The sequence below is a fragment of the Micropterus dolomieu genome, linkage group LG04 (genome assembly GCF_021292245.1).
Source record: "Micropterus dolomieu isolate WLL.071019.BEF.003 ecotype Adirondacks linkage group LG04, ASM2129224v1, whole genome shotgun sequence".
Classification (NCBI taxonomy): domain Eukaryota; kingdom Metazoa; phylum Chordata; class Actinopteri; order Centrarchiformes; family Centrarchidae; genus Micropterus; species Micropterus dolomieu.
Window position 1 is genome coordinate 19151902 of NC_060153.1, and position 12123 is coordinate 19164024.

The following is a 12123-nucleotide window of genomic DNA, read 5'->3' on the forward strand; positions in this document are numbered from 1 at the left end:
ACTCGTCATGATCACATCATTGGCTATCAATGCCATTTTAATTACGGATGCCTCCGGTTTCAAAGGAACACCTGGTCTTCGCCTACCAGGCTCAGAGAATGATATAATGAGATACTATTAATAGCCATTCCTTAATGTAATGTAATGAATGGTGATGCCCAGAAACGTACCCCATCTTTTACAAATCTTAGAAAGCCTTTTGTTAATATTGTCTGAACAGCCACAAAAAGCGAGGTATCTGAAAAAAGATACATGTCATGTCTAATCTATACATTAATGTGATGGATAAAGAGTCATTTCTATGTGATGCAGTCTACTCCCTTGTCAGTCTCTATACAGCAAGATGTTTTAGCATGAGGAATGTCACTAACTAAAGCCACAAGGTTTGATAAGATATCCATGAAATCATTTTCACTACTATCTGCTCCTCCCAAACTTTGCTGTTCATTACTGTTGTTATTTATTCATTTATTTTGCAAACAATGCATGCAACAATATGTAGGCTTAAGCAGTTTATAAATAACAAATTATTTGACTATAATCATAACTGTCGCCTTTGCAGACAGTGTTGAATAATCTTCACCGAGCAAATAATGACTGACCAGCTGCTGTGGTTAAGCTGAGATAATTTCACGCATAATCTGTCAAATGCACTGTAACTGTTGTGACATTCTGAGTCCCTGGCTAAAAGTAGCACACAAAATGATCAGTGTTTGTTTGATACTGCTGTGCGTGCAGTGTGAATGAACGTGCAGTGCTGTCGTCCACCAACAGTGCAGCACAACAGTGTGTTTTTGTATAGGAGCCCATTTTTGCCTTGTATTTCGAGGCATGCTGAAAATCCTCAGGCTGTAAGGATGCATTAGCACATCCGCTAGAAGAATAGTGACAGCGAGGAGCTGACAGCAGGCGCACATAATCATTCAATTAGTAGGCTATCAGGGATCAGTGGGTCATCACACCACCCTGGCACTGAACTTCACTGACTTATTCACTTAACAAGTTATCACTAGAAGGAGGAGGGTGAATGTGGGCAGGGAAGTGGTGCAACACCTACACACATACCTAACACAACACAAACTTTAATTTGAGCAACCAACAAAATTACTTGTGCATGTTTGTTCGCGGCAGTTCTGTGCTCATTATCTGAACACTAAGGTTTGCTCTACATACTTCCGATCAGTATATTTGTACACAGTTGAGCTGATTCTAATGTTGCATTACAGTCACACATGCCAAATTAGCCTCAACTAAAAAAAATGCACATAGTAAACTGAATGGTGGAGAAGATGGACACCTGTGGTTACATAAAGCACTGAGTATGATCTGTGATGATTAATATCATGCATGATCTTGCCAAATATATGGCTGAAGTTTGCTTCAGCAACTGTCTTCAGTCACACAAACACACTCACATAAACCAGTATAACTTTTGAGAGAATGTGTTTATTTAAGTAGTGAAGTTAAAATACCTTAGCAGAGACAACAGTTTAAACACAGTTGAGCCAACTTGAAAACCTACTGACTTGGTCAAATGATGCACAAATATTTATTTGAGATTTGGGCTGAGACCACTTCTCCATCTGTTGGTACCTCTTGACATGAATTAATCTCTCACATGCTTGAATGCATGTCCTTTTATTGCACTTAATGCAGTTTATACTGTTAATACATTGCTTGTGATTAAGAAACTGGGACTAACACAATGTTATTTACCATTTGGAAGCAGAGGGATGTTCAGTTATAGAACTGTGATATCTGTGATAATGTGTGCCAGTATATGTGTATGTGTGTACACCCGGGATGGGAAACAACCATTATCACCTGCACTGGTATCTAAGTGAGTGAAAACCTGCAGACTCTTGAGACCCTCTATTGTACATAGTAGCCAATTCCTGATGTGGACCAAACATGCGTGTTATAGTTTGTATGATGTGTGTGTGTGTGTGTGTGTGTGTAGCACTACTGTACTAGCCCGCAGCCCACTCAAGCCAGATTGTAGCATAGATTGCATTAGGTGCTGTAGACGGCTTGCAGACAGCCTGCCAAACAGAATTGTATTACATGTTGAGGCATTTAGCAAGGGGGAGGTGCAGCGGATGGCTGTGAGGAGGACAGTTAACATCAATTTCAGATGTATCATTCTACAAACACAAGTGGAATCTTTTTATGAGGATGCATATGCGCTGACTGTGACATACATCGTGTCTACAAATAGTGTGTAGACACTGGCGCTAAGCTAGCTGTTGATAGTTTGGAGAGCTCTGACAGAGACATAGTGTAATAATAATGTAACTAATTACTCCCGCCATTGTGCAAGTAGTAAGTAATGTATCTTTTACAGTGTGAAAAAAGAAGTGTTTTACTTCTTTCAATTAACTTGCCTAACACTGTTTATGATACTTGCTCTAAACAAAGGTGAAGCTGTTGACTCCTCTGTGCCACAGCAATTCTTTGCTTTATTATTATTATTGCCATCTGGATCAAATAAAAAATAATGATAATAATAAAAATAATTAATGATTACAAATTATGTGGCGTCTGGTGGGGATTTTTTTATATTCCTCAATTCAAATAAAGTATGTTCAAGTGATGTGTAAGAGTGGTATCGTCTCTGGAAGATGGTCATATTCTTTGTACTCTTCAAGGTGGTTATTGGCTAATGCTCCTTCATGCGTACACACACACACACACACACACATCCTCAAATCAAATTTTACTGAAGCACAAGCAGATCTTCTTCCGCAAAAGCCTCATTGCCTTTGTTGGTAACCAAATTTACATTGTTTATTTATCAAGACCATAAAACCAATATTTTCATAAACATTTGCTGTTCAAATCAGTAGCTCCGTTAATAATTATCTCACTGTGTTTTACATGAAACAGTAATTCTCCTCAGTCAGTGTCAAACCTGCAGACGTTTTAATAGGAATCATATTTACAATCCAGGTGCAACCTTGTTATCCACAGTCTTCAATCCAAGCAAAGCTGCTACAAAACAGAACAAGCAACGTAGCATGGCGCCTTAAAGTCTAGAGGGAAAGCATGAATGTGCAAGAATCCCCAAACCAGCCCACAGTTCACACACTCAATTTTAAGTGAAGAGTGACTCCAGTTTATTTTGGATTCACCAATGGCCAGAGCCAAAATGTTCAATGGCTGTCAGGGGAAGCAGCTGTCCTTCAAACCCATACATGGACCCGTACATGGACCCACACATGAACTCCAACCAGACCAATAGAGAGACAAACAGACTTTCTGGCAACAACACTGACATGGCAAAATGAAATAATGAGTCACTCAGAAACACAGAGATATTTGTACATTTTCCAGAAACATGAGTTGTGAGACTGTGTGTTTTTGTCAGTTAGGGTGAATGGAGACCGCAGGGGAGGTGCTGAAGGAGACAAAACAAGTTCTGTGTCTCTGGTGAAGGACAGACGTAGCCCACTAACCTTGTCACCCACTAACACACAGTTCCTTTCTGTCCGTTTGTGCTGAGGAGTCACCCTTCTGTTTGTTTCAGTGACCCCATTGTTCATTGACTCAGTGAAAACATCCACTGAGGTAATTTTTGTCTGTATTCTTAAATTTATACTCATCCTCATCACTGTGTGTGAATGTGCACACAGGCATCTGCAGGCACCCTCGCTGCCTGCCTGTCCTATGGGAGTGTGTGAGAGACAGTGGTAATAATTACATTTCCATTTGTTCCCTCGTTGACTCACCCAGTTCTGCAGAAAAGCCTCATTTAACAAGCCCTCTGCTCCCCTTCCTCTCTGATTTAACCTTTTCATTAGATTTTTATTCTTGCCTCACTGTCCAAATGTGTTTTCTGCTATTCACTACACTGATGCTGCTGTAGGAGTCAATTTGTTTTATATGTAGGTGCAGTGTAGGTGTGTGAAGGTCAGATCGGTGTTCAGAGTGGATATAGATGTGGGTGGATCAAGGAATTCAGATTTTGCTTTTGAACCTTCTGGAGGTGTATCAGCCCTTTACAGTAAAAGACAAAATCCACCCTAAACGCTGTTAACATCTTGTGGCTGATGCAGCGAGAAACAATTTACCTTGCAATTCTGAATCTATTTTACTGCCGATATTGTCGTATTGTTTTTAATGTAGAAAACTGTCCAAATTTAGAAAGTATAACAGCAGAAGAAGATATCTATCTGAACAAGAAAGTATCTATCTGAAACATTAATGGTATATGTTGGTGTATACAGCCAAACAGGGAGAAAGATAGAGTGGATACCAGAATGCACTGCAACCACAGCTTTCTGATCTGGTCGTAAGCTGCATGCAAAAATTTAAATGTTTCATGGTATTGCTCTTTATGCACATTTACTTTTTTATCTGGATAAACTTACAACAATGTACTGTTCATTTATGTCTGCAGAAAGTCCATGCGCTATCTGAAACAGCATTCTGGTAAATGTGGGAAATCATGCAGTGAACAGAACAATTCCATACTTTGTAACAGAGGTGTTCACACAAGCTTAATACGGTGTTAAAATGATTCTTGCGTATTAAATCCTGTGCAGCAACACTGTAGATGCATATATTTCTCTCTATCTTCACTCTTCAATCTCTTTTCACTCACCTCCTTGTATCACCTCACACTCATTCTTTTTAAGGATGCTCACTGAGTCAAGTGTCAGATTTTAACTTTAAATTTGTTGTTTGTTTTTTTGCATGAGCCTGCATAACATCTAGGTTGCCCTAGTTCAGATTTCTCTCCATATTTAGTACTTTTGTTTGTTTTTTTGCCAATAAGCTATTTGCATTCTAATTTCCCACTTGTCTCTCTCCCTTTCTCACTCAGTGGTGCAGCACATCCTCATTCCTACCCCTCCTTCCTATTGAGCTGATCATGTTGATCAGAGTCACTAAATTAGTGAAATGTCAAAGTTCGTCCGTTTCATATAATTCTTTAATTGTATAATTTAATATCTTCACATATCGATTAATACACCGTTTTCCAATTTGTCCCTGCATTATCACATCCATGTTACCAGTAAGGTTCTTATTCAGTAAGCCAGTCATTCAAACAAAATTATATCCTCCCTTTTATTGTTGGCTCTCTGAATCCAAGGAGGACTTGCTATGAGGCCGAGTTGGTGTTTGCATGCAGCCTGCGGGTTGCCATTTGACGATCACTGCCCAGTGATTTGAATGCCGCTGACTTACTGCCACTGCTTCCACTCCGCAGCCTTAAGTCATTTCCATTTCTTTGTAGTGTCTGAGTCATCGTGCAAAAAAGCCAACAGATTCTTGCCAAGAGAAAATTTACTTAAAATCCTGCTATTACATTTTCCCTATGAATCAGAGTTAAGTTGGAGCAGCTGACAGCACTTGTGTTGGTACCAGTGCCAGCACTTTTCCACTGCAGGGAGTTGGCCGTTGAGACTCCTGTCTAACTGTGTGCTTGTAATAAAGATACAACCCATCAGAACAATACCCCATTACAGTTCATTTTCAGCCCATATTATGCTTTTTATGCCAATTTTAAAGAAATTTATCTATTTTGCTTATATTATCCCATTTTATATGGGTTAGGGTTAGGGCAAATTAATTATTTAAAAATCATACAATGTGATCTGGAATTTTGTTTTAGATTCCGTCTCTCACAGTTGAAGTGTACCTAATGATAAAAATTACAGACCTCTACATGCTTTGTAAGTAGGAAACCCTGCAAAATCTGCAGTGTATCAAATACTTGTTCTCCCCACTGTGTGTGTGTGTGTGTGTGTGTGTGTGTGTGTGTGTGTGTCTGTATATAGATAGATATATAGATAGATATATAGATAGATATATAGATAGATATAGATATATATATCTAGATATATATATATATATATATATATATATATATATAGAGATATATCTAGAGAGAGAGATATATCGAGAGAGAGAGAGAGAGATATACACACACATATAATATTACATTATAAAGAAAACAGTTGTGCTGTTCAACATGCTACTTTTTCAGAGCAGTTTGTAAGTAGTGGGCTTTCAAAGGAGCACAGAGTTCCACGGAGAGGGTGGAAAGCGAAACTGTTGGTTTAAGTTTTTATAGACTGTGTTTACCTAGGGAGGTGAAGAACAAACATGGCTGGCCTCCTTTTTGGTAGGGTCATCTCGTGTAAGCTGAAGACAAGGCTTTGTGTCTTGTGTAGGTGTGTGTGTGTATGTGTGTGTGAAATCATGTAAATTCTTGAAAGAACAGGAATGAATGAAATTTTAGGCTATTTCTACTGCTGCAACTCTTAAAAACTAAGCTCTGTAATGTCAGTGTTCATTATAATGAACCTTCTGAACAGTTCAACTGTATGAATAGGGAAATCAACAACGAAATCTGTCCAGATATTAGCAACATGTGCCTATTTGTTTTCCCAATAAAAAAGAGTTTAAAACTTCATGTAGTACGCAGTAGATGAGGTACAGACCTCACTAGAAGGCATTCATGAGGCAGTCAGGATTGCAGAGTGAAATCATATGGGCTGATTAGCTGTTATAATTTCAGAAAGCTGAGCAAGGCTGAAATTTACCGAGCTGATGAGTTATAAAATAACATAATGTATCAAGACCAAACGTAATGTTTGGTGGGTGTTCAGCTTGGCTCAGCTGGTCTGCAGTCTTATCAGGTTAGCAGATACCATTCTTGCAGGGTTTTGGTTTTAGCTGATGCATGGTGGGACAGAACACAAGTTCAACAATCGCTTTTTTGTAAAAACTGCCCCATGTTTGTCTTGTACTGCTCTTTAAATGCAAGCCAAGATAGTTGTGGAGACTTGTATCCAAGCAGCTATGTTGTGGCCCCTGCTTCTTTTGTCCTAGTGTTTGTCTATTTGCATAAGCATGTGTTTTTAAACTCAATTGAATGGATAAATGGAATCATTATGCACCAACATGTTTGTTATGTCAGGTTTATTATTTAAAGAAGATAATTTGATCTTAAACCAGGAGTTGTCAGCGCCACAGACTGGACATGAATTTGTAAGCTGCAGTACATCCGAAAAGAGTTAAGACTACACACATATCTTGATAGGTTTATATTGTGCCAGGCAAATTAAATTAGACAATCTGTGATGCCTCCTACTGGTCATGACTGAAAGTAAAGCTTGCAATAACTAAGATTTAACTTAATAGTCTCATGTCTTGCACATTCTGCAATTCATACCGACAGGGTATACTGACAGAGAATTTTTTTCCCTCTCATTCTAGTGTCAGTTCTTTTTTCTGATTTTATCAGAATAAGCTTTATTGGCCATGTATGTAAGTCAGTAAGACATTAGTGTGATGGTGCAAAGTGTGCTGAAATAAATATGAATGATGTAACAGGTTGCTTTATACACATGAGATAGGTGATATCCCACAGTATGCTCTGTGTATAACTTTGTGTTTGAGGGATGATATTTACGTGTAAAAATACTTTATATTTAAAAAATGAGAAAATATATATTGTACAGGTACACTGGATTTTTATGTGGGTTACTGCAAAGGGATTGTTCCTGACATCATGTGAGTGGTGTGTTCATCAGAGTGACGGCCTGTGGGTAGAAACTCTTCTTGTGTCTGGACGTTTTGGCATTCAGTGCTCTGTGGCGTAGTGTTGTGTGGCTCTTCCTTAAGTCCAGTGTCATCTCTACAGTTTTCAGCGTGTTCAGCTCCACATTGTTCTGACAGCACCAGAGGGCCAGCTGTATGCAGACTCATCACTGTCTTGGATCTGCAAATTTGACACAGATGAGTCTCCTGAGGTGCTTTGTGTAGAAGGAGATGTGATGTTCATCTGCCTCACCTGCTGCCTCCTTCCTTTCTGGAAGTTATGAACATGTAATTATCACAGAAATGTCCATCATTTCATCTAAGTTCATACAATACTGTTTTTAAAGTTTGTATTGTTTGACATAAAATCACAATCATTACACAGTCATTCCTGCATATTATCTTGTCATCTAGGTTGACCAGTGAATATATTACAAAGTCACTTACACAAGCACAAGCCACTGAACAATGTCCCTTTGTAGGTCTGTTTTTATAAATAGCATTTGGGTGCCGTGACTTTGCATCCATGCAGCCAGCATATGAAATATTCAAAACATGACCTTTATAATGCATGAATAAAGCTGAAGAAGGAGCATTTTGTACAGAAGTTGAACCTTTATCAATTCACATATAATACATGTTACACAGAACTCAAATAGAACAAATATAAAATAATTCTGCTCAGGTGGTTTATGTGGATTTGGATCATCCAAGTTGAGCGCTGTCAGGGTAAAAGGAAACTATCTACTGGATTGTAAATTATTACCAGACGTCTAAAGGCAGAAAGGTGATGTTGAAATTGAATAGCTGTTCATAAATTCACCGTGTAGATCACCACTGGTACTTTCTTCTGTTATATAGGTGGCGCTGTTAAATCCTCACCCATGTGTATCCTGTCAGTCTACTGAGAGCTGACGCTAAAAATAATCCTTCTGATATACAACCTAGTACATGACGAGCCAGCTGGTTTATCAGGGATATCATAACATCAACATTTATTCCACGGTTGTTACTTTTACAGCCACAGATTATTAGGGACCATCTGCAATTTCATCAAGAAGATGAAACAGACAAAATGGGAATCCTCTTGTTGAGCTCACTTATTAAATTAATTTCTATTGCATTTCACCACAGGGGAGACTGAAACACAGCCCCTCTTTGTTTCAGTCTCCCCTTCTCTGTTGTAGAATGCATCCATATTCAAGTGCAAATACAGTATACAGTTAGTCATTATTTGGTGCCTGTAGACGGGCTTAACAATTATTTATTGGATTTCTGAGAAAGCAGAGGGTTGCCAGCACAGGATCGCTCAATACCTTCCCACACCTCAAGTTGCTTCTGTAAGTATGCTCCCTCTCTGTGTCTCTCTCCTTTCTCTCAGCGAGGTGTGTGTGTGTGTGTGTGTGTGTGTGTGTGAGAGAGAGAGAGAGAGCGTGCACTCCATCACTCATCAAACTTCACACCTCGCTAACATTGCTCAACACCCAAATCCTCCACCACTGGCGCTGAGAATAAAATAAAAGCAAACGATGGGAGAGTATCTACTCTTGGCTTATTAAATGGCCATTTGATTCTATTGGTGCAACCACACAGAATAAAATAAAGCCACTTTGTCATGGAAGGTTTTACCAGCTGCTCAGATAATAAAATATTATCATTTAAAGTACTGTTCCTGTGAGCATTTATCTTGCCATGAATTGTTTAACTTTTGTAGCATCCTATCAGAAAGGGAATCATACTGTATTTTTTTGTGAGCACATCTGAAGAGGGTCTCATGTTCTTCTCTTTGCAACAGTTCCTGTATTAACTCAGTGGTGAACATCCATTTGTAACATTTATTAATCATCCCTCTTAATCCTATCAATACTGGATCTCATTCAGAGTATTCCAGCTAAGATCAAGGGTTTTACATATTGACATAGTGCCTTCCTCTCCAGGTCTAAGGTCAGTTAGCATCTTCGCTATTCAGGCTGCCATTGTAGTGTGAATAACAGGGCCACATGGAAGGATCTCTGGGGTCTCCAGTAGCCAAGCAAAGCAGGCATTCACCCTGTACCTGCAGGGTTGCATTTCTTTACACAGTATGTGTATGTATCTGTGTGCACTGTATGTCTGAGTGTGGGCAGGGATGTGTTTATGTGTGCGCTGTACTGTAGCTCAGGTCTGGCAGCACTCCAATACCCAGGGCTAATGGAGCGCTAATGTCTCTGGTGTGCCCTTGTTTACTGAACAGCTAAATACAGGAAGAAGCCTTCGCCTACTTAAGCATCGCACTGCCTGAAATTTTGAATCACTGTTCTCATAAGAGAGCCTGCATTTGCTCCCCATATGGCTCGGCGCCATAAACAATCCTCATAGGCTGTGACTTACTGTTTGATCTTGAACACCTGCAATTTATTCTATTGATGTTCACCTGTGGCTTAAAAGAAAGCAACTGTTTTTCCTCACCAAAGCGATTTTGTATTGTAGAAACCACACGGAATGTGAATGAAGTCTTCAGTGTAGAGGAAATGATGTGTTCATTTAGCTGTTGTTATTGGGCTGATTTAATATATTGATCCTGTGTTAGAACAGTACCTAGCTGCTCAGTATGGTGCAAATTTAAAAAATTGCTTTTACAGAGTCCCTTATACTCTACATACACAAAAATTCTATGTAGTTTATCTGTGTCTCTAGATAAATTAAAAATTTCTCCCTATTCTTTATCTCCCCATCAGTGGGTGAAGGCAAAAACCTGATCCCCATGGACCCCAATGGCCTGTCTGATCCATATGTCAAGCTCAAGCTCATTCCAGACCCCAAAAATGAGACCAAGCAGAAGACCAAAACCATCCGCTCCAACCTCAACCCCAAATGGAACGAGACCTTTAATTTGTGAGTAAATTACCTGTCATCACCTCTGTCCTACCACTGGCTACACTACATGTTAGGATATTTTACAGTGTGACATAATGACTTTTGTGAATTTAATGCCAGCTGAATATTAAAAACTACTATATCAGCTTCTAATGTTGATACTTATCATTCTAAAGATTATTTTACTTTTACCGCTACTGATACTGGTACTGCTGCTGTTACTACAGTACAACTGCTATCCCATTCCGATACACCATCATTTCTTCACCAAACCTTTTTGGCTATCTTGCCTTCATCAGGGTAGTGTCTGAAGTTGTTTCCGGTCTCCTTTTTTATGGTCCATCAATCAGTCATGTGGCCTATACATCACCATAGATACTAAATATACAAAATAACATTACCATCAGTTGTTTTTTCTTCATTTATTTGACACAATACAATAAATAATCCTATTTTATACTGATATGTACAAGACAAATATAAATGACCAGAAGTAGAAAACATGCTAATACTAATCTTACATGGATCTGCACTGTATTTGATATTAAATATAATTATTTAGCTGAAAATCTGAACACAAAACTTGACCTAGATAATCATGTGTACCATCTCTGTGTTGTATAGCAAGCTGAAGCCTACAGATAAGGACCGCAGACTGTCAGTGGAGGTGTGGGACTGGGACCGGACCACTAGGAATGACTTCATGGGGGCCCTTTCCTTTGGTGTATCAGAGCTCATTAAGGCTCCAGTCTGTGGCTGGTAACGCTCACTTACATGTTGTTGTTATTGACCCTCACATATTGTTTGAAGTTACACAGTGTGGTATTAACACCTGTTTGTGTCCTCTTCAGAATCAGAATCAGTTTTATTGCCAGGTATGTGTACACATACGAGGAATTTGAATCAGGATTATACATTGCTCACGATGTGCTTACTTATACAATAATAAAATAATAATATAATAATAATAAAATAAAATCAGACACAAACTACAGAGTAAACAACACTAATATACACACTATGAACAAAACAATATAGACATTGACAAATAGTGCAGTGATCAGAGTGCAAAGGATGCAAGAGTAAACTATTCTCATTATGTACATGTTGAAGGTGGATATGATATACAGGTACACATACACATACATGCATACATGTACACATGTACACAGTGTGATGGAATATAGTGCAAAGGATGCTGGAAAAAATAAACAAGACCCGTGACCTTATGACCAGAGGTATGAGTATTGGTATACAGTATATACAATATGACATAGTATGAACATGGTATGAATAGCACTGAAATAGAGAATGGTGAATAAATAAATAATAAGTGGAAACCAGTAAACAGGTGCTGATTAGAGACCGAGTTACTGGGTTCACACACATACACATACACACACGCATTAATACACTGACAGACAGACAGACACAGAGCCCTCAAAGCATGGAGCTTTAAATTTTACTGAATGGGAGAACACATGTATGCATAACTGTGTCCCAGCAGACACACTCGCGCACACATTAAAGGAGACTTATTAGGTTTCTTTTATTTTCTGTCTTATCTATAATGTTACAATGTCAGATGTTTATGTTAAATGTGGTCAGAGCTCTACTTTTGGCTCTTAATGATGTCGTACACAACTAGTTTTCATATATGGTAATTTGCCTGCAGCTTCAATAACAACTGGCAACTCCTATGCTTAGTTTGTCTCT

General features: G+C 38.7%; 1 protein-coding gene across 3 annotated transcripts in view; it reads left to right on the forward strand.

Moving 5' to 3' along the window:
• prkcaa (protein kinase C, alpha, a) overlaps positions 1–12123 on the forward strand; it is a 178428-nt gene that overhangs the window by 103637 nt on the left and 62668 nt on the right. For all 3 annotated transcript variants that reach the window (XM_046046364.1, XM_046046365.1, XM_046046366.1), the window contains exons 6-7: positions 10269–10425; positions 11032–11166. In XM_046046364.1, coding sequence (XP_045902320.1) covers positions 10269–10425; positions 11032–11166 — 292 coding nt within the window. The remainder of the gene's footprint in view (positions 1–10268; positions 10426–11031; positions 11167–12123) is intronic.